This window comes from Coptis chinensis, chromosome 7 (assembly GCF_015680905.1).
Source record: "Coptis chinensis isolate HL-2020 chromosome 7, ASM1568090v1, whole genome shotgun sequence".
In the NCBI taxonomy this organism is placed as follows: domain Eukaryota; kingdom Viridiplantae; phylum Streptophyta; class Magnoliopsida; order Ranunculales; family Ranunculaceae; genus Coptis; species Coptis chinensis.
Window position 1 is genome coordinate 93682994 of NC_141462.1, and position 23511 is coordinate 93706504.

Sequence of the window (23511 nt, forward strand, 5' to 3'; positions counted from 1 at the left end):
AGCTAACACACAGAACTTACTTTCTTATATTTTACAAAAATACTCAATCTCATTATAAATATTTGAAAACTAAGCTCGAATATAGTGCGCAGAAACTGATTTCTGACGCACTATTTTCTGCCAGTCAAACTACCAGACACCATAATTAATTCCACATAACTTGGAATGCGATGAGGCTAATTTGGTTGGAAAGAAGACTCAGAAAACTCACTTTTTCATGTTTTGGTGAGAGTTTGAATCTGACCCTAACTAGGTGAAAACTAGGTTCCAAACCAGGCAAAGATTCTGCCCAAAACAAACTTTAACCCAAAGCCCATCTAAATTAATAGAATTCGGTCCACTTAAAATAAAAATGACCCAGCCCACAAAAAAACTAATCAGGCCCAACTCAACAAAAATTAGGCCCAAAATTAAAAACAAACTCAAGCCCACAAGTCTGATTTAGGCCCAAGCCCAATAACAACAAAAACATAATCGCCACCACCTCCTTCTTCTTCCTCACCAGCTCACTCCACCACCGAATTCATCACCACAACTCTCACTCCCCACCACACCAAAACCATTCAGTTTTGATCCTCCTAAAAAACCCAACATTTTGCCATAACCAAAACCCAATTCCACCACTCCTCAAAAATTCTATCTCGACGCCATTAACAACCATTCAAGCTTCAACAACACCCAAACCATTAACCCACAATATCCAATTCAAACAACAACTAACCAACAGAAACCAACAACCCAAATCAACCCAAACAAATAACCCGACAGTAAGCTATTGGGCAGTTCATCACATAATATTGTAACCCAAATAATACATATACATCTACATAGATTGACGGCAGTTAAATCGAAGAACAAAGGAATTACATTCAAATCCCTTAAAGGGGATTTTAAGAAAAACAAATGATACATTAACTCTATGAATTTAAATTTAACGAGATCTAAAACTGTTTTTTGAAGTTGTCTGTATTTATTTGTGATGATAATAAATCATGATTATACTAATTATAATCGGCAGACACCACAATATATAACCATCCAACATAACATATATATTCACGACAGGCTATAAATATCATGTTTCATCGCTAGTCACATAGAAATTTACACGTATACAAAATATCTACTCACCTCTCATAACCCGCAAAAAAATATATAGAAAAGAACACCAAAAATCTGATCGAAAGCTAGATAAGAGTTGCACAATTCCACCCCTTTCTTCTTCTTTCTTCTCTCTGTATAAAACTTTTTTTTCCATGTGAACTCCTCTCTGTGTTTATTTTATTTTCAAAACCCCCCGAAAACAGGGAAGAGGGTTTATCCTCTTTTCCCCCGTTTCCTCTCTCTCCACTAATCTTTATCCTATTTATTTTATTTTATTTATTCTTATTATTAATATTAATCATATATTATAAAAAATAATAAATAGAAATAGCCGGGTGTTATATGTTCCTAAGAAAAATGGCCAAGTACGACTTTGCATCGACTTCACAAACGTCAACAAGCATTGCCCAAAAGACAGCTTCCCCTTACCCAGGATTGACATACTGGTAGACCAAACTTGCGGTCATGAACTTTTATCATTTATGGACGCATATAGCAGATACAATCAGATACCACTTGCAGAAGAGGACCAGGAAAAGACGTTCTTCATAACCGAACAAGGACGTTCTGTTACAACATCCTACCATTTGGCTTGAAGAACGCCAGCGCGACCTACCAGAGACTTGTCACAAAAATATTCAAAGACATACTGGGTGACACTATGGAAGTCTACATAGATGACATGGTAGTCAAAAGCACCAAGGCGGGTGACCACATCTCTCACCTACAAGAAACCTTCGGAAGATTGCGCCACAACTAGATGAAGCTCAACCCAGCAAAATACGTATTTGGGGTAGCCTCAGGAAAATTCTTAGGATACCTCATCTCACAACGACGCATTGAAGCAAATCCATAATAAATATGAGCTCTCCTTGAAATGCTAGAACCAACTTCCAAACAACAAATACACAAGCTATCTAGCATGGTGTTAGCCCTCAACATATTCATCTCACGTGCATCTGAAAAATGCAGACTGTACATTCCTGTAAATACTAAAGAAGGGAGCAACATTCACATGGACAGACGAATGCCACAAAGCTTTCAACGACCTGAAGGCTTACCTATCAACTCCGCTGTCCTGTCTAAACCAAATGAAATAGAAACACTGGGGCTTTACCTTGCAACTACCGATTTTGCCATCAGCTCAGTTCTTTTTTGCGAAAGCGAGGGAATTGAAAAACCAGACTATTTCACCAGCAAGACATTGACAAATTCATAAAAGCATTACTCTCCAATTGAGAAAACAATGTTATCTTTGTTATACTCTACTCGCAAGTTTTGACCATACATCCAAGCTCACGGCATCAAGGTTTTAACATATGTACATATCAAGCAAGTCTTGAGTTCCACCAACAAAAAGCCCGCATGGCCAAATGGGCTGAAGAACTCGGAGAACATCACATCGAATTTTTTCCCAGAATGTCTCACAAAGGTCAGGTCGTTGCCAACTTCTTTGCTAACTTTCCGTCGAAGATATCAACTGGGAACCCGAGCCCATTACTTCACTCCATCAACTAACCACCCCATACACATGACACCTCTACGTAGATGGAGCTTGCAACAATAGTGGTAGTGGACTGGGGGCTGTGTTAACTTCACTAGAAGGAACTCAGCTACAAAAGTCAATAAAGATCGATTTCGCAACATCCAACAACGAAGCGGAATATGAAGCGTTGATCACAGGCCTCCGCATGACACAACAATTACAAGTCCGAAAGCTCAAAGCTTACAGTGACTCACAACTAATCGTCAAACAGATCACCAAAGAGTATGTGACAAATGGAGCAAACTTAGCCAAGTACGCTCAGGCCGTCAATGATATCATCAGCTCGTTCACAATAGTCTCCTTGGAACACATTCCCCGAGAGGATAACAGACATGCAAACAACCTGACTTTCTTAGCTTCAAAAACCTAAGATGCATGTCCCAGAACAATTTACATTGACATCCTAGAGAGGCCCGCCTACCAACAAGAAAGTGTCAACAGCCTCATGGACTTCCAGCCCTCATCCGAAGAAGATATCACCCAATCTTGGATAAGCCCATTTCTGAAATTTATCATACATGGCGAGCTCCCAGTAGAGGCAAGGAATGCTCGTGCCATACAATTTCGTGCTCCCAGATACACCGTGATCAACGGACGATTGTTCCGTAAATCTGTAAGAGGACCCCACTTAAGGTGCATAACTCCATGCGAAGGCCAACTCATCTTCGACAAAATTCACAAAGGCGAATGTGGCAACTATGCAGGAGCAAGATCTCTTGCTCATAAAGCAATCATCCAAGGGTATTATTTGCCAGGCATGCACATCGAGGCAAAAAGTATGTTCTCAAATGCTACCAATGTCAAATATTTGGTCACAACCACCTAAGTCCAGCACGGGAGTTGATCAACATAGCCAGCCCATGGCCTTTTCATATGTGGGGGTAGACATCATGGGACCATTTATCCCACAAAAGAAAACAGGACTCAAATACATCCTTACAGCCACAAATTACTTTACCAAATGGGTTGAGGCAATCCTACTTGTTCAAGTCAAGGAAGTCCACGTCATCAACTTCATATGGACCAATATCATCACAAGATTTGGTCTACCCTATACCTTCATCATGGACAACGGAACCTAATTTGTCGGCACACAAGTCAAGGCATTCCTACAAAAGTGGCACATCATTCAAGTATTTTCTATACCTAGATACGCGCAAAGCAATAGCCAGGCAGATGCCACAAACAAATCCATCAAAGAGAATCTCTAAAAAAAGTTGGAGAGCAAGAAAAGCCAATGGTCAGAACAACTCGAGAACATTTTATAGGCATACAGAACAACAGCCCGAGCCAATACCAACAAGTTTCCTTTCACACTTTGTTTCGAAACAGAAGCAGTAATACTATCAGAACTTACAATCATAACTACATGTTCTGATATCGTCGAATCAGGAGAAAATGACAACATCTTATCCAAAGAAGTCGACCTCTTAGAAGAGCGCAAGGAAACTGCTACAATATCCCTAGCTCGGTATCACCAAACCATCCAACGATCTTACAACAAGAAGGTCGTTCCAAGATCTTTCCAAGCTGGCGACCTAGTCCTTAAAAGGATCTTAGCACCAGCCAAGCTTGACCCAACTTGGGAAGGCCCATACATAGTTCATAGAGTCGTTGGAAATAGAGCTTACTTGATCAAAACTCAGCTCGATGATCTGCTTCCCCGACCTTGGAATATAGCTCTACTCAAGCACTTTTACCAATAATTCTTCTCTAGATGTATCAATCAATATGAATAAAATTTCATCAACATTTCGCCTACAAGTGTTCTCCTTGCATTACATGAGTACCACGCATCTTGCACTCACTGCCCGATCTGGGATATCAAAGTAACCGACCTAACACCAACGCCAGGGTTAAACACGATTCAACTATAATTGCCACGCAAAGGCTACTTATTAATCAAATCCAATCCATGGTCCCCCAAAAGGACCACAAATCAACTTAACACCAACACCAGGGTTAAACACGATTCAACTATAATTGCCACGCAAAAGCTAATTATCTGTCAAATCCAATCTAAAGTACCCCCAAAAGGACCATAAGTCAATGTAAGGCCTTTAAAAGGGTTAAGTTTGACTCAACTATAACCAATCACTACAACACACGTGTCCACACACCAGGTCGTATCTTCACAGCTCGTATATCCCTAGGTTATACTACGCCACCAGGACGTAACCATGACCCAAACTCAAGTCGTCCCAAATATCAAATACATCCATACATGGAAACAAATGATCTACTGCGATTCTGAAGCTCAATCAACGTACCAATAAAGGAGACAATTACTTTGTAACAGCAGAAGTAATGACGAATCATCAAGAGAGCATAATATATGGATCTACACTTGATAACGGCCTGAAGCAAATAAGGAAAGTTAGACCAAACATTTATAAGTAGAGAGAGATGAACCACGTAAGGCTTGATTCAAGTTCACCCAAGAAACTGGATACGTAGGCAACTCTTATCCCAAACAAGAGTGCAGCAATTCCCCCTCAACCTCAACATCAGGTCGTAGGTAGAAACCCACATATCTACAATGGTAGAGGTATGTTTTTTTATTGCATATTGGATAACTATTTAGAAATATCTTGTATGATTATATTATTATATATTTTGAAAGTGTCAAATATATACATCCGATATAACTGATTAAATCGTCGATTAATCACCGATTAACCGATTAATCGCATATCGCTCCTCGACCGATTAATTTCAAAAACCAATTTTAACTGCTTAGCTTTTTAGTTGACTATTTCATGGGGGCCCTAGGCGGCTGCTTATGTTGCCTACCCCTCAGAGCCGGCCATGCTCCTTGATAGGGTCACATGCTTTTAATATCTTTATATTCTTCTTTATTTCTTTAAGTTTCCTCTCCCTGCTTGCAAGATCCTCCAAAAGTACCACATTTGACATATCCTTCTCATCCGCCATGTACGAACATTCCTCATCCTCTATTTCCTTCACTCTGGACAACATTCTTTGCTCTTTTAGCTCCAAATCAGTGTCATGGGGAACAAGTTTTTTAGATCCCCTAGCATTTTAAACAAAGTTTGTATAATACACATAAACAACTTGAAGAATCTTTGATTATGATTTTAACATGGTCAATAGTGATCAAGTCACAAGCCGACCAAATATAGTCCCGATAAATCAGATAGTACCACCCATGAGTTGGGGGAGGGGGAGAGTAAAGTCCAGATCGTAAATGATTGACCAACATAAGGAGATCTTTTGTGTTTAATGGGGTGATAAACAAAATTTGGCTGTCCATCACCAATTTTTTCACTGTTACAAAACTCTCTTCCCTAATATTCCCCTCTTCATATCAGATGCAGAGTTCCTCACTTACACATCACGCATAAATCCTATTTCATATAAATTTCATGCTAAATATCGTAAAATATATACACACTAAAAAGTTTTACCAAAAGTGGCTTTCCTCATGCTGAATGTCGCTATTTGTTGATTCTCCCAAACTGTCAGATGCTTTACCAAGCTGCTGAACAACCTCTTCGCCTAGTAGAACATTTAAACATGGAGAAACTGCTCTTGCCATTGCACTTGGACCGTACCCTCCTTTCAGAGCAATAACAACTCTGCCATCAGCAATGTTATTCAGTTGCACATAAAATTAGCCACATTACACACTTTAACTTTGTCTAGCTATCCACAGAAATATACAATACACATGAATATACTACAAAAATCCTAACCTAGTCTAACATCCAAGCAAAGCAATTTGGAGTGACCAAGTATTTTCCCACAGGATCGCCTACAACTGCAAACAAAATAATTAAGATTTTATTGAATAAAATAAAACAACTACCATTTCAATTTTAGTAGGTAACTCAACAGGTATCTCCCGAATTATATAACTAGTTATATAACATTTATAAATAACATATTATTACCTGCATTGAAACCCCCTGAAATCAAAATGAGATCAACAAAATTATGCATTTATTTAAATTAACAAAACTAGAGTGTGTTGGCTACATACTAAGAATTTAATATGGACTAACGAAGTCAACTACTTGAGCACTTAAGCCATTAATTGATACTTTCTGTTTTACACTTTTACTATATGTCTATATATCTACATATTCTAGTCCACAAGTCTACAACAATTTAACAAATTGTTAACTTCTTATAATGCTATAAGTCTATAACCCTACTATCATGTAGAGAAAACTATAAAAGATTAACATTGAAAGTAAAAAGTTATTATTATTATTATTTTAAGTGGAAATTTTTATTGATAATGATAACGAGTTTTACAAATAATTAGGACAAGCGTGCAACAAGCTGCCCCGCAAGTCCTTTCTGAATTTGTTTTTTGTTTTTTTTATTGGGTTGAGTTCTGAAGTCTGTTCAAGAATTGAGAGTGAAAGAAATAAAAGAGAGCTTACGGGTTTGTTATTGGTGATTAGAATTATACAAACTGATCGGTTGGGCTTTGGGCATTTGGCTATTTGTTTTGGTCTAATAAACCCATCAAAAATTCAAAAATACATATATTTGTCAATCTTTAATGGTATTGGACTCAAAATAAATGATAAATGATAATTTTGTAAGGGCAAAAAGAAAAGTAAAAAAAAACGTTGGCATAATGGAATGTTTTTTATTAGTTTTTTTTATACTATTTTTTTTGTTGATTATAATCTCACTATAGTTGTGAAAAATTTAGAAGTGCGGTAGTAGAAGTTTGCAAAAAAAAATTGCCCGGAGTCCTATAGTGGAGCTTTTCTAATCTCGGACCCCCATTATCCATCTATGGTTGCAGCCCAGTCCACCAGAAATATCTTCTTAATATTTGTATACTGAAATAACAACAAAGCAAAAGTTAATTTATGAAAAATTTAAACTTCAAGATAAAATAGAATAACAAAGCAAAAGTTCACCATACCTTATCCAGAATATAGTGAGCAGTGATAGCAATGTTGTTAAAAATGGAGAACCCCATTGTTGTGTGAGGCTGCAGGGTGTCCTGGTGGTCTAATAAGAGTCAATGCGGATTGCAGCTCTTTGTTAACAACCATATATGGCAGCCTAATCACAAAATTTCTTTTGTACGAATGTAAATGGAGGCATATATTTCGGTACTCATTTAATTATATATTTATAAGTATGCGAACCGTGCTACACATCATTGTTTTTTCAAGTCTTTAAACCTGTCACTCTAACATCTCTCGGATAGTATGATTTTTTGAATTCTAGTTCTAATCTAAAAATAATCTAAAAACATTAGGAGTGGTTGAATATAATTTTAGTGACATGAATGAGGTTTTCTAAATTATTTTAAATAATATGAAACTATTTTTAATTTCAATAAAGTGATTTGTAAATTGTTTAAAAATGAGGGAGTTGATTAGAGTAATTAAGGGAGGTGGTTCTACAATCTTAAAATAAAGAGATTAGAAATACACTACTTACGGTTGAGAAGTGTGCCTCCTAAAAATCCGACTATCATATAGTGTAGAGATTCATTACCTCTAGATACTAAAAGAAATCCATGAACCGAAACGGTTCATTTCCTGTCAGCCACACTAATGACAAATCCACACATGTTGCTTACACCCCCGAATTGAGTTTTTCTCTTGTTTTATCTAATTCCTTGAATTATTCATTGCCATTACGTTACAAAGGTGGCAACTCAAAAATGACTGTCAGTTGGTGTTCCTTCTTCTTGATATTCGCTTTAATGGGTCCTTTCAGGTTCAAGGTTCCATATCTTTTGCAATGGGGTACACTGACTTTTGACGCCGGTCACACTTTTGCTATGATGTCTGCAGTCCTAGTCTTTAGGGTAGAGGTATGTTTTTTTAGGGACAGTGGCATGGATAATCTATCTAACAAAACACAACTGTGTGGGGCCCAAAGGGGCCAATCCGAAGGTCCAAAATCTTTTTCACCAAATTATGACTTGGCAGAAACAACAAATCCCACCGGTATCTTTGTTTTTCTCGTCCCGCATATCTGGGTCCATACGATCAAATCTTTTTTCTCATCTCTCCCAAATCACTTTTCCATCCTTTTTCTCACTTCTTACTGCCGACTTCTTACTGCAATAAGACATCACTTCTTTCCTCAGTCTAGCTGTTGTAAGGTAAGTTTCCAACCCTTTTGATTCTCATAGTTCTTTTCTTTTTTAAACCCCCTAAAGGAACAACCTTTTCCAATGTGTCAATGTCGAGCTGTCGTCTTTTTCGTCCCCACTTTCGTCTTTTTTGTCGTCCACTTTCGTCCCCTAAAGGAACAACCTTTTCCAATGTGTCAATGTAGGAAACCTCAAGTGAAAGATCGCCATTGAAGTGATTTGAAGCAGTTGTTTGAAGTGTTGTCTTTTATCCTTTCAATCAATTAAATATAAAAAAAAGTTAGCTTTGGTAAACTCTTTTCAATCAAATGAAAAGAGAGAGAGTTGTTTTTGTAAACCTGAAAACAGATATTGTTTTTGGCAGCTTTGGTAAACTTTTTGACCTTACTCATGAGAGTATGTAATTGGTAGTAATTCTTTAAATGTGTAGTTCTATTTTGAAGAGTTGGCTAATGGCTAGGGACTCTTAGTTTACTGCCATGAATTGAACTTCTGAATATTGTGTGTGAACTAAACTTCTGATGGTGTGATGCCGTGAACTGATGCCGTGTCTCTTGGGGACCGGGGTGATGGTGTGATGCCGTGAACTGAACTTCTGAATATTGTGTGTAGAAAAGAATTAACTGAACTTCTGAATATTGTGGTTAACTATTTTGACTGATTACAAACTGAAAAGAATTAAAAAAATAACAAAAGAAATTATCTGATGTTCATCATTTTGTGAATTCTTTTTAATATGATTCCAATCCTTTTGTGGTTCAGTTCACAATTACTACTCGTTTGTTGAATCACCAGTGTTACGTGTAATTTTCTTGTGTGTAAAACTGGTTAACATTGTTGAAAAATCTGTGAGGCTTGAGCATACAATTACTACTCGTTTGTTGAATCTCCAATGTTACGTCTGTGAGGCTTGAGCATACTTTAGCTCCAGATAAACTAATTTATCTACTTGGTGATTCATTTGGAGGATGTTTAGCACTTGTTGTTTCTGCTCGTAATCCTTCTATTGATCTAGGGTAACATATACGCTTTAGCATTCATTTTGTTTCATGGAATGTTCGGAAATTTTAATTTCCTTTTGCATCTATTTGTTTCTTATCTCTTCATTCTTTTGTTGAAATGGTTGGCCTAGAGTTGGTGAGAACATGTCTCATTCCATAGGAGTTTTTGCAAACTACATGGTGTCGTACTTCAGTATATATTACTGTCATTGCAAACTACAAAGTTTCGTTTTTGTTGTTAATCTTTTTATCTTTTTATGTTCTATAGGATCGCATGGATAAGGGTAAGCGTCCAATGGACCCTTCTAAGGATCCATCAAACAAGAAACAACAAATTTTTGTTCCGGTCGCAGATAGACTCTTCCTCCAACCACCTACTCCTCAACGACCTGCTCGCTCCCGGGTATTACTCTCACCTGGGTCAGTTGTGCTTGGCCAAAAACTGTTTATGTTGCCCGTTCATTATAATTTGTTGGTTTCACATTACATTTTTGAACTGCTTATTTGGTTTATATAGCTTCCGCCGCCACTTCTCAACAAAGGGAAACGCCCTTTCAACCCTTCTAAGGAACCTTCAAAGCAGAACAAATATGCTTTTGTTGCCCCCCAAGATATACTCAGTCTTCAACCTCCTCCTGGCTTCTGGGTATTTACTGTTCCTATTTCTCTATCTCTATCTCGCCTATATATATTTCCCCGCTTACGTTGTCGTTCTGTTGGCCCATTTTTACGTTTGTCGTTCTGCTTTATTCATTTCCTTCTACTTTATTCATTACCATTTACTAATTTATTCATTTCTCCACGTCTGCCTATGTGTAAAGAACATCCCCTTCCTCCGACAAAGACACAAAACTAACTAAAGGAATACTAGGCTAGCGTGCTCGAAGGGCAAGAGAAAAGAGCACTAAAGAGAAAGGCATCTCAAACTTCGCCAACCAAACACGTCGTGTAATTGGCCATCAGCTGATAGATTCAGCATTAAATACCTCCCCTTTACTTCCCCGCACTCCATCTACAACCGACAAAGGCGAAAGCACGGGGAGTGGTACTACAATTACACCTCGTGCATTTACACCATATAGGCGCGCTTTCCTTCTTCCTCGAAGTTTCTTCAGAAATCTCTTTCATTCCTTAATCCTGTCAGGCTGTTTACACTCCCCAAAGAACATGTCGCATCAAGTACCCATGACAATGAGATCTTCTTGCCAACACAGTCTCACCAAAATGCAAGGTTAGTACGGGGTTCAATGAACCTTTCTCTTGGCTCTTCCAGGTTTAAATTTAAAAAATAAACTATAATATTTTCTTCTACATTTTTCGCAGTGCGCGTAACTGCGTGCCTACATTAGTTCATCCAATACCACCTTCAACAAATGCAGCTTCAACTTCTGCATCATCATCAACTAACCGAAATCCGCGGTATACTTCTTCACATTTATTAAAATAGGAATGCAAAAAAATTGGCTCCTTTGTATAAATAAAGTAATTCTTCTCTCCTACAGACCACAACCATTTGCCGATCCTGTACAATACTGTGAGGATATTCACACTAATGGCTTTGACCGTCCGATTTCTGCTAATAATGCTGACAAAAGTGATGATGAAGACAAAGTTGACAATATTGTTGCTAACCGTCTGGTTGAACAAGGAAGACACTCTTTAGGGAAAATGGATGTTCAGTGCCTATTCTGTAATGCACTCCATTGGATGGATGAACGACTAACAAATTCATCTTTATCACGACCTCGATTTGGGACTTGCTGTTTGAAGGGGAAAGTCAGATTGCCTCCACTCCGAGCATTGCCGCCAGCCCTTAAAGCTCTATATGATGGAAATAATCGCAAGTTAAAGTCATTTCGAAAGAACATAAGGCAATACAATCAAGCTTTCGCATTTACGAGCCTTGGAGGAAATGAGCGTGTGTTTACTGGACGAGATCCCCGGCCTTTTACTATCCATGGTCAACTGCGTCATAGGACTGGAGCTCTAATTCCTTACTCTGGTCGGCAGCCAACTTACTCACAGCTTTACATATATGATCCCAGTGCTGCGTTGGAGTTACGTCAACTTCGTAATCTTGGTTTGAACACAGATGTTCTGAAAATCATTCATGCAACTATTCTCCAGTATAACCATTTCCCTGCTATTTTTCGCCACACATACGATGTTCTTAGATCTGCCTCTCTTGGCCATGGTGAGAACTTCAACGTCCCTGCGTATTTGCATTACAATGCTACTACAGACAGACGTCGTTATAATTTGCCAACTGCAGATGAGATTGCTGTCATTTTACCTGGGGATGGCAGTGAACGGGGAAGTATTAGAGATATTGTGATATATCTTAAAGGAGGGCATGAATTCATGCAAATCAGTGAATGTCATCCAGCCTACTTGCCTTTGCATTATGTGCTAATGTTTCCTTCTAGAGATCTTGGGTGGTCACCTGACATGAGACGTTCGAACAGTTTAACTAAGGTAGCCACTGATGACCGATTGACACAAATGGATTTCTATTCTTATTGGTTGTTTGAACCAAGGTTCAAAATATCGATATCGATGAATATATCGGTGTACCCAAAAACCGATATATATCGGATATATTCATTTTTTTGGTGATCAGTCCAAACTATTTAAAATATCGGAAATATCGGATATATCGGAAATATAATATCGGAAATATTGGAAATATATCGGAAATATATTGGAAATATCGGATTTATATTAAAAAATGGTCAAAAAGTCAAACGATATATATCGTAAATATCGGATATATCGATTATATCGGCAATATAAACTGTTATATCGGAAATTCTTATATATATCGGGAAAAAAAGGGTACTATATTCGGTAGATATATGTCGGAAATATCGATATCGGTGTACCAAAATACCGATATATATCGGCGATATATCGGATATATCATCGATATTTTGGTCCATGGTTTGAACGCCCTGGGGAATATTCTGCAATCTTGCGAGGGCACAAATTGTTCCAAGAGTTTGTGGTCGATGGGTGGCCGATGGTGACAACAACAAAATGAGATATTACGACACAACAACAAGACAAGCTTCGGGCGAACTTTATCAAGGTATCACCGATGTCGCAAATTTGAAGCTTTTCGACCCAAACCAAATAGGAAGGCGAGTGGTGTTACCAGCATCTTGTGTTGGCAGCCCAAGGCACATGTTCGAAATTTTTCAAGATTCAATGGCCATCACGCGTTACAATAAGCATCCTGATATATTTCTCACTATGACTACAAACCCACATTGGGAGGAAGTTGTTGATGCATTGTCTAAACACCAAACCGCAACTCATCGACCTGAGGTGGTGGCCCGTGCCTTTGAACTAAAGCGAAGGGCATTGATGAAGGAAATTTAAAAAAAAAAGTGTGCTTGGTAAGGCAGTTGCACATGTCTACACCATTGAGTTCCAGAAACGAGGGTTGCCACATATGCATGCACTTATATATCTTCAGCATTCTGACAAGATCTGCGTACCAGCTTAGGTTGATCACATTGTATGTGCAGAGTTTCCTGATCCAGAAGCCGAGCCTGATTTATTTCGGACCGTCCTCACATGTATGGTTCATGGTCCATGTGGACTAAAAAATCCTAACTCTCCGTGCATGGTAAATGGTAAATGCAAGCATCACTATCCCCGGACTTTTGCAGATGTTACCACCATGGACAAAGATGGATATCCTATCTACCGTCGTCGTGACAATGGTAGATCATATATTGTGAGAGGGCATACAGTTGATAATAGGGATGTTGTTCCTTACAATCCTTATCTTTCTAAAATGTTCAACCGCCACATTAATGTCGAGGTTTGTCTTTGATCTCACATTTGTGTTAAATACATTCACAAGTATATATTTAAAGGGCATGACAGGACAACAATGGTGCACAGTGACTTGGATGAGATCCAACAATATTTGGATGTGAGATACATTGGACCACCTGAAGCTGTTTGGAGGTTGTTAAGTTTCCATCTGCATGAGAAGATTCCCACAGTTGTGCGCTTGGCACTTCATCTCCCCGGAATGCACCGTGTCGTTTATAAAGCAAACGAACCAATGGCTGATATACTATCAAGAGCTGAGCTTTAGAAGTCAACTTTGACTGCCTTCTTTTAGTGTTGTGCATCAGATGTAAGAGCAAGCAACCTCACTTATCAAGAGTTCCCGGAATACTACATCTGGAACAAGCAATCGCAGACTTGGACATACCGGATACAAGAATGAAGATTTGCTATTGGTAGAATGTATTTTGCCAGTCCTAATTCCGGTGAGCGATTTTACTTGCGCTTACTTTTAACAGTTATAAAAGGACCTAAATCATTTGATGATCTGAAGAGGATTGGAAATGGTCCCCCACTTCCAACTTTCAAAGATGCATGTGTCGCACGCGGACTTCTAGAGGATGACAGTGAATGGGTGCAATGTCTACAGGAGGCTGCAGTCATGCAAACTCGATATCATCTTCGCAGAATATTTTGTGTTATTCTCTCAGAGTGCAATCCTTTGCAACCTCATACACTGTGGAATGATTTCTGGGAAAATATATGTGATGACCTTCCACACAAGCTTCGCACGCTGTTCGACATTCAAGAACCTACCCCTGATGAAGTGCAAGATTATGGTTTATTTCTCTTAAATGAGATTCTAATAGAGTCAGGTAAATCACTAGCTAATTTCCCTCCGATACCGATGCCTCTATTAACTACCAAATGGAACTTAGTTGTTGCAAACCGTCTTATATGGGACCAACGACAATTTTAGTTTGACCCTCAAAATGAAATTGCACATAACAACAGGGCACTCCTTAATGCAGAGCAAGACTTTTCATATAAAGCAGTGATAGATTCAGTTTCCCAAAAATGAAGGGAAGATATTCTTTTTGAATGGAGCAGCGGGAACAGGCAAAACTTTTGTCTATAACACAATTGCTGCTACGTGTCGGGCTGAGGGGCATATTGTTATTATGGTAGCTTCATCTGGAATAGCTTCATTACTATTGGCAGGCGGTCGTACTGCTCACTCAACTTTCCGCATCCCAATAGATATTCTTGATACCTCTGTTTGTGGGTTCAGTAAGAATTCAATGCATGCCGAATTATTCAGGGAAGCCAAACTTATTATTTGGGATGAAGTCCCAATGCAAAAAAAATTTTGTGTTGAGGCAGTTGATCGGACACTCCGGGATACTCGCGACAATAATAAACCTTTCGGTGGAATAACAGTGGTGCTTGGTGGTGATTTCCGTCAATGCCTTCCAGTTATACCTAAAGGGGTTCGGGAACAGATTGTGCGTGCTTCTTTACTGTCTTCCTTCCTTTGGAATCACATTCATGTTCTTACTCTTGCCCAAAACATGCGATTGGAAAATGGAAACTCTGCAAATATTGCGTTTGCAAATTTTTTAATGAAGGTACCAAACTTTGCATTTTCCCTTCTACTATTTTCCTTCATTCTAATATTCATTTGCATCTTTTTTTGTACAATTTTTTTATTCGTCCTAATATCATTACTATTTTCTCCTTGCCACTCTTAGATAGGAAGTGACCCATGTGAGACGGTTGAACTACCATCAACAATTCGACGGTGTGCAAATCTTCAGGATCTTATTTCTACTACATATCCTCAGCTGAATCAAGCTACCACTGTTATACCCGAATATTTAACTGAGCGCACAATTCTATCAGCACGCAATGATGATGTCAATGACATTAATGCAGCAGCTTTAAATATGTTCCTAGGGGAAAGTACTCTCTTTCTAGCTGCAGACAAGATGGCAGACGATGATGCAACCAATCCAACAAATATTAACCAATCCCCAAATGAGTACCTAAACTCACTTGATCCAGCCGGCCTGCCACCGTTTCGTCTCAACCTAAAAGTTGGTTGCCCTATAATGTTGTTACGAAATATTGCTCCCAAAGATGGATTATGCAATGGAACCCACTTGATGGTGGTCCAATGTCAGCCACATGTTCTTTTTGCAAGAATTTTAACTGGTGAAAAGGCAGGTAATCTTGTATTTATTCCAAGGATATCTTTGTCGCCGTCATCTTCTGATTTTCCTTTTCATATGACGAGAAGACAATTTCCTGTACGTCTTGCTTATTCAATGACTATAAATAAGTCACAAGGACAATCAGTGAAATATGTGGGAATTGACCTTCGCACTGAAGTTTTCAGTCATGGTCAGTTATATGTAGCCCTATCAAGGTGCACTTCTTCAGACAGAATCAGTATTCTCCTCCCTCCAAATTTGGGAAATCGTACCCCAAACTTTGTATACCCAAAAGTATTACTATAATTCGTAAGTTCTTTTCCCATTTACTTTGAGTAGTTTCTCATTGATTTCATGGTCATCAAATTTATACATGTGTATTGGCTCTGACTTGGTTAATGTGCTTTATTCTATTTATGTAGTTCTGTGACTTGGAATGTATTTCCATTTTGTCCATTTTTTTTATGCTAGAGATTTCATTACGCACCTTGGTTAGTGACTTTTTCTCCAATTGGTTGCGGAGATTATTCGATTGATTTGAGCTTTGATTTGGTTATGGTGCTTTTACAGGATTGGCTGGACAGGCTTTGAAGGTATGATTTGTAGTCATAGTTGTTGAATAAATTTGCTTGTTAGAAAATGGAATGAGACTATATATTCTTGTGAAATGCAGGCCGTGTATAATACTGTACTCGGATGATCATGCCTTAAAGCTCCCGTGATTTGCTATGGCTGGATTTGTTTTATACGCTTGCATTTGGGATTCCCCATTTGTCAACTTTGAGAATCGGCTTGATTTCAACATCTTGAGTTTAATATATATCGTTATAGCATTTGATATCCCAAATTTGTCTTTGCTTTCTTCCATTTGATATCATCGTTAGCATAAACTTTTGTGTCGATGATTAGTAACCGTGCTTGGTTTCTTATTATTGTCGATCACCTTATATTAATATTTTTTTAGCTTTATTACATCTTAGTACCCGCTTTGTGACCTAATCATATTTTTTCTCAGAGATTCATATATATATGGGAGGACATCCGCTCGGGAGAGCTGTGGAGGATAGTTCTTTACTTTCAAGGTTCCTTCTAATATCTTTTGCTGATTTGAAAAGTGAAGCTTCAACTACCGGTTTATGTTACCTGCTCTGAAGGTTGATCCTCCAAAGAACCTTGATTGATTTGAGGCCAGCTTCAGTCTACTTCAATCTAGAAGAGGTACCGAGAATTAAATTTTATATATCCGAAAGTAATGGTAAATATAAATGTTTAGATCTGTTCTTATTGTTAATTGGTATTGGTTCTGATGAGAAATGGTTTATTCTGAGTAATAGGCCGAGTCCCTGTCAGCTACTTGTAACGTAACTCAAGCTTAACAGCAGGTCAGCGGAGAGGGTGCAACTTATGAGTTGTTTTTAAACGCATTCTTTTTTAATCAATTTTCTGTCTTAGTAATACAGAGAGATGACTTCTTTTGTGCTTTGTTTTCCTTCTGCTTTCTTTATCACTTTAAACCTTTCCAGATGTGCCATTCTTTCTGGTTAGTATAACGGAATCACTTGCTACCATTACCCCACTAAGAGTCTGGGAGGCCTGCCAAGGTGACCATACAAAGGTTTGTTCATGCATCTATCAGTGTGCCTGAAATGTTTTTTGTAGTAATGAAGCAATCTAGCAAAATTATTTTGAATACGTTACCTGAATTATTTTGAATAGTCAACTTGTTGCAAGGAGGAAAAGGTTTGTAAACTTCGAAGCTAGCAGATTCGGCTTCACGTGACATATAGATCCATGCCTGACTTAACTTACTGGAATTGCTCCTTTTTTACTTGGTCTACAACTACATAATTTCTAGAATGGAGTAGAGTCGGGGTAGAAACAATAATCACCCAAGATGCTGCTATGTACAGGTTGTGTCAAAGGAATATTTCGACCTTTGATCATGAGGCCCTAAATGAATTCTTAAACCAGCTGATGTACAGAGTGTCGATCAAGGTGCCAAAGGTATGAGGGAGGCTCAAACCTACTGTAGAGCTTCCTATAAAGCACTGGTGGTAAGTAACAAGTGGAAATACTTCCAATTAAAAATTTCATGTGTATGTTATTATTGTTCTCTAATTGATGTTAATGGTGCGGGGCAAAGATGGCTAACATGAGCTGGTGAACCATGGCAGCTCATTCTCCTGGAAGCCAGATGGCATCAAGTGTGAAGACGTTGCTTGTTTGCATCTTATTCCCAAAGAACTTTCCCTAAAAAATTTAAGTAAAATTGAAGCTGGAGAAAGGTTTACTGTCTATGTTGTGGTCCCAATGTCGCCAGAAGGGATACCAGAGAGTGCATCTGTTCAGGCAATCTTAGACTGGCAGAAGAGGACAATGGAGATGATGTACACTGACATTATTCAGTACATAAATGGTCACTACATAAATGGTCTCTGTTTCTACTTATGGCAATAAACTAATAATCACATCTTCCTTTTTCTGTGTCTCTGGCTCACTGCATTAGCAGTAGCAATAAGTTGGCCTTCTTCCGCCCTTCCCAGTTTGAAGTTGCTCATATCAGTCATACTTTGACTGACGATGCTTGTATGAGTTTGCTTAGAATGAAGCTTTTCTGCCAAGTAGCTCGGAAAGCTTTGATAAAGCTTGTTGAATTCGCAGTTGTTGTTAAGGTTTACACACTGCCAATTACTGTTTAAAACAATAGTACTGCCAAGATGATTGAAATATGAGAAAATCTACTATGGTAGTCTTTGTAGTGTGCTATCGTGTTAATCTATTCTTTTTTTCTTTTGGTTAAAGATCCTTCATTAACTTTAAAATGAGGAATTACAGTCATAAACCCTAACATCTATGGCCGACTGGCCTACTTCATGAGTCTACCCCAGTGATTGCCCTACTGGCCCAAAAGAAAATAACTTGACTGCCATAGATTACAAAACAATAATTAATCAGCTAAGTCCGGGTCAGATGCCTCCTCCACTGATTAGAGAGTCTTCATAAGCTCCTTATTATCACCCAGCACCAGCACTTGTCTCAGCTGTTGCCCGTCTTTGAGTCTAGCCTACCACCTCAGCTTCAAGCCTCCAAACATTTATGCTTGAATGGGATTTTGAGCACTAACCAACTCAAATTTCATGTCCTAATCTTTCGCCCATTCAAACACAGTCCTTGACTAAGATAACCTCTTCATAATATGAAAAAGTAGTTGTCGTTACATTTGAACAAGGTATTTGTCTGTGCCAGGGGGGTTGAGCGTCGAGGTAGCACCGCAGGCGCGTCGACGCCTCGCGGGCTGTAGGCACGGGCATACCCTAGTAACTCTTACAAAGCTAGCTGGCAAGTGATAGCTAATCTAACTCCTATATTACTGACATGTACACACGGCTACATTACTACAATGGTAAATCTAACATAACTACAATTAAACTAGCTCAAATGATAAGTAACTTAACTAAGAAACCCACTGAAAACTCCTACGACAAAGATGCAAAACTGGAAACTCCACAACGGTGACCAATCCTATTCGCACTCTATCTAATTCCAACTCAGTCAAAATACTAGACTTGAAAACTTAACCCCTTTAAATTTCCCTTTCCCATCAGTCCTAACATTAGCAATAAAATAGTCTTGTCAGTCTAATGGGGCAAGTATCTCAAATAAGTTTTCCACTTCAATAAAATTAAAATCATTTTCCAAAACCTTAATACAGAAATCGATTATAAGATTATGACTAATTCCAATGAACAGAGGCAAAATAACACACAAATAATGGAATTTGAGATATTTGAGCAGCGTTTATGTTTTTATAGAATGAAACCAAAATTCCAGAATGGGTATTTCTTACAACAATCAACTGATTATAAAAACACAAATAAACCCACAGATCAAACAAGTCAACTTCACATTTTTTCAAGAAAAATTAAGAATTTGAGATGAGTATTCTATTAACTTTTGGGAATTTGGCTCATTTAAATCGACTTCCACCAATTTATTTCCCATATTTTTTCTCTTATCATCCGAAACTTCAGTGCTAAATCGATATATTCTATTAACTTAAACTTGCGTGTGAACGGAGAGTAGCTCCCTCTCCGTCACACGCCTTCCTTCGTAAGTCTCACACCTAACAAACACTAATTTAGCTAAAGAAAGGTCAATCTAAACAAAACAAAATGTATTGAAGGACATTATCTAACCTTTGAAAAAGGTCTTCTGCGTGTAATTCCACTAACAATCTAGCTAATCTCTCTTTGTTTTCGCAATCATGATTTGGAGCATGCTTTAACATTTCCTCCTGAGAGATTAGACCAACTTTGTTTTTCTTCTGCAAACCACGTTCAAATATTCAATGAAAACATAAGTTTTTTATGCTAATTTTTATTTCTCTAGTATTTATCTCATATCCACTATTGTTCTGACAAAAGAATTCATCTTCCTGTCCATAATCCATTTGCTTAAGATAAATAAAAGAAGGTATCCGAGAACAAACCTTTAGATGAGGATGTCCTAGTGAACTTTCAGAACTTTCTGCAAATTGCAAATATACACATGAAATTAGACAAAGAATAAACAAACTTTAAAAACCATTAATTACATCAGCCACAGTAATGGGACTACATATAATACATCAGTAAAAGCACAATATTTGATTATTTGATAACCATGTCATATGATCAATTGATTATACAACGAAAGAATTGCTATAGGAAAACATAGTATAACAAGTCAGAAATGTGAACTATGTATCATTTTGCCTGCCTAAATAATCTGGAATTCAGATAGTGACACATTCTAAACAAATTAAACTTTCACACAGGAGTAACATAACTACTAGGGGTGTCGTGTTTTAAAAAAATACACAAAAAATATATCAGGAACGTCACATTCACAGAATCGTATGTACATGCTTGCCTCCAGGAGAATGAATTTTTCTACGAGAAATTGACTGCTTGAAAGCCATTAGAGCAGCGAGTAAGGCAGATCAGTTACTTTCGTTTAAGGAAGTTCACCGGCTTCCTCATCCGCCTACTTCTTATCTAACTCAGCACATATATCAATCACTGATCTATGCTTCTGTTTATGCTTAGGATGCCTCACAGCACGCTCTGGCTTAAGTTCTGGGGATAGCATTGGGGGTGGAGGAGGTTGAGTAGTATATTCAGTTGTCTCAGCCATCACTTATATCAGATTTCCTATACATATTAAACACAAGGAACAATGACCAGTTTAAGCCTTAATCCTTCAAAGTAGATCAAACAGACAAATGGTACATGAAAATGAAGACAGAACTATACATTCAAAAGTGAAAGCAATATTAATACAGGAATGCAAACCATATATAGAAGATATATTACAAACTACACACATACACACAAAATCATAGGTTCAACATATAGTCCGCATAAAAGATCCTCAAAACGAGACACACAAGAAAAGCCTGAACACCAGATTTTCAAGAGATTTGTCATCTGAAAACCAACGCACAGACAGCACAAACAATAGAAGGCCTTTAAGTACTAAACCGCACACATCAAAGGAAAATATATACAAAATCACTCCTAACACAAAAACCAACTTGAGCAGTCTAACATCTATAGAAAATAATCAGATTCAAATACAGCTCAAATAACCAACAAAATAGTATTACATCACATATTCATAAAGTAAATTGCTAGAACACAAGCAGATAACCTAGTCTATGGATGAAAACAACTTTTTCCTTAAACAGTTAAACACAAACATAATAAAAAACAGCCTAAACAGATTTTATCAACTACAAAATTTTCAAAAACATAAAGGCCTACAAAATCAAACGATACCTTTATTTTCTAAAACAATAACATAATCCAAAACTACCTCAACCAGAGTTCCAACTAAAACAAACTTCAAAAAAAAAAAAAAACACTCCCATACCCCAACTTTAAAAATAAAATAAAATAAAAATTTAGACCACATTTAGCTTCCTAAATTACCCTTTTTTTTATTAGACATACCCACGATATTTATTAAGTACAGAAAAAAAAGACCGCATTTTTTTTTTTTTAACCTCTTGTTCTTTTATTTCATCAATAAATATGCAAACGCCCACTTTTGATTTGAATCAATCATACCAAAGTAATGAGGATGAATACCAACCGAATAAGATGAAGAAGAAAATTCAAAATCAAATTTTGACGAATGGGAGAACGCAGACAACTATTATACTTTGGATTACTACAATGAACATATACAAACACCAAACAAAAATGTGAATTTGTTTGCAACATTAAATAAAGTGCTATTTTTTTTGGGTGCATACTGAATATAAGAAACTTAAACCATTTTTTTTTTTTTTTTGATAAAATTTTACTTTGAACAGTCTCATCCTATTAGTAGTGCATCTCCAAATGCATTGTCTTTACTTCAACTGAATTATGAGTCAGAAAATGAAGAGCAAGGAAGCCCGACAGGAAACTCTAATTTTGTTTGTCCGGATACGACTACGCATTTACAACTACAACAGTAAGAACTTGAAGACACTTTTATAAATTTAGTATATCGTTTTTCTGAATGGTGATGTAATACAATCTATAACAAAATGATTACAGGTATTATTTGAAAATCGAAAAGACCTTGTTGATTGGTGCAGAGAGGTAGGGAGAGAAATTGGTTTTGTGGTTATCATTACAAAGTCGGATAGCGTTGAAAGTGGCCGAAGACCTAGGGTGCTTTTAACTTGTGAGAGAGGTGGTGTTTTTAAACCTCAAAAACCAAAGAAGATAGATTAATACAAGCTATCCATGAAACTCTCTCGACAGACAGGAACGAAAAAGTGTAAGTGTTCATTTAAGTTGAAGGATTATCAGCGTAATCAAGGGGGATGGAAAGTGGTAATAGTTTGCGGAACTCATAATCACCATCTTGCAGAAAATCTTACAGGCCATTCTTTTGTGGGAAGGCTAACACGAGATGAAGAAATGATTGTGATCGAGATGTCTAAGGCTGGCGTTAAACCAAGAGAAATTTTGAATGCTTTGAAAAGGAAAGACGGTCTAGAGAATTTGTCAACCCTAAGTACCATCTACAATTTTCGAGCGAAACATCATCTTACAAAATTGCAAGGAAGATCACATATGCAACAATTATTGAAGATGTTGGACGATCGCGATTACTATAAGTCTCATAGAGAGAACCTGATTACAGGAGAATGCAAGGATTTTTTTTTTTGCTTATTCGAGATCAATTAAGTTGGCTAAGTGTTTTTCGAAAGTATTGATTATTGATTGTACCTACAGGACTAATCTTCACAATCTGCCATTGCTAGAAATTGTTGGGTTTACGTCTACAATGAAGACGCTTGCTATTGCTTTTGCATATTTAGATTCAGAGAAGGAAGATAACTTTGTTTGGGCTTTGGAAATGTTATACAGCATTTTGGAAGGCAAGGCATCTAATGTGAAAGTTATTATGACTGATAGAGACTTGGCATTGATGAATGTTGTGGCGCATGTATTTCCCATGGCTAAACACCTCTTTTGTCGTTGGCACATTCAGACTAATGTGATTACTAACTGTAAAAAAAAAAATTGAAGAAAACAATGAGTTTTAGAAGTTCTACGAAATGGTTTGTGATTTATTCAGTTCACCTACTGAAGATGTCTATAATGAAAATTTGGTTGTGTTTAGAAATTAATATGCACATATGACACGTGTGGTACGGTACGTCGAAGAGTTGTTGAACAAGTACAAGGACCAGTTTGTGGC

General features: G+C 37.6%; 2 protein-coding genes and 2 long non-coding RNA genes across 4 annotated transcripts; 3 read left to right on the plus strand and 1 right to left on the minus strand.

Annotated features, from left to right (window-relative positions):
• Nucleotides 1-11200: 11200 nt before the first annotated feature.
• On the plus strand, nucleotides 11201-13862 carry LOC147490093 (uncharacterized). The gene is made up of 4 exons (XM_086574798.1): nucleotides 11201-12215; nucleotides 13282-13332; nucleotides 13426-13580; nucleotides 13623-13862. Exons 1-4 carry the CDS (start codon nucleotides 11201-11203, stop codon nucleotides 13860-13862), a joined length of 1461 nt encoding a protein of 486 aa, XP_086430924.1.
• Nucleotides 13863-14534: 672 nt separating this feature from the next.
• On the plus strand, nucleotides 14535-16074 carry LOC147490094 (uncharacterized). The gene is made up of 2 exons (XM_086574799.1): nucleotides 14535-15183; nucleotides 15307-16074. Exons 1-2 carry the CDS (start codon nucleotides 14737-14739, stop codon nucleotides 16072-16074), a joined length of 1215 nt encoding a protein of 404 aa, XP_086430925.1. The 5' UTR covers nucleotides 14535-14736.
• A 1038-nt stretch (nucleotides 16075-17112) lies between these two features.
• LOC147490095 (uncharacterized) lies at nucleotides 17113-18077 on the plus strand. Its single transcript, XR_015201538.1, has 4 exons — nucleotides 17113-17150; nucleotides 17292-17383; nucleotides 17679-17822; nucleotides 17943-18077. It is a non-coding gene; the product is annotated as an uncharacterized LOC147490095 (long non-coding RNA).
• Nucleotides 18078-19953: 1876 nt separating this feature from the next.
• Nucleotides 19954-21680, minus strand: LOC147490096 (uncharacterized). Its single transcript, XR_015201539.1, has 3 exons — nucleotides 21588-21680; nucleotides 20258-20960; nucleotides 19954-20092 (listed from the first exon to the last, which is right to left on the minus strand). It is a non-coding gene; the product is annotated as an uncharacterized LOC147490096 (long non-coding RNA).
• Nucleotides 21681-23511: the final 1831 nt, after the last annotated feature.

What these genes read in the sequence shown, in the direction of transcription:
- LOC147490093 (XM_086574798.1), top strand. Translation starts at nt 11,201, where the DNA reads ATGCAAAAAAATTGGCTCCTTTGTATAAATAAAGTAATTCTTCTCTCC. An exon ending in TGACATGAGACGTTCGAACA is followed by an intron (nt 12,216 to 13,281) that starts GTTTAACTAAGG and finishes TTGTATGTGCAG; the next exon opens with AGTTTCCTGATCCAGAAGCC. An exon ending in ATTTCGGACCGTCCTCACAT is followed by an intron (nt 13,333 to 13,425) that starts GTATGGTTCATG and finishes GGACTTTTGCAG; the next exon opens with ATGTTACCACCATGGACAAA.
- LOC147490094 (XM_086574799.1), top strand. Translation starts at nt 14,737, where the DNA reads ATGGTAGCTTCATCTGGAATAGCTTCATTACTATTGGCAGGCGGTCGT. An exon ending in TTGCAAATTTTTTAATGAAG is followed by an intron (nt 15,184 to 15,306) that starts GTACCAAACTTT and finishes TGCCACTCTTAG; the next exon opens with ATAGGAAGTGACCCATGTGA.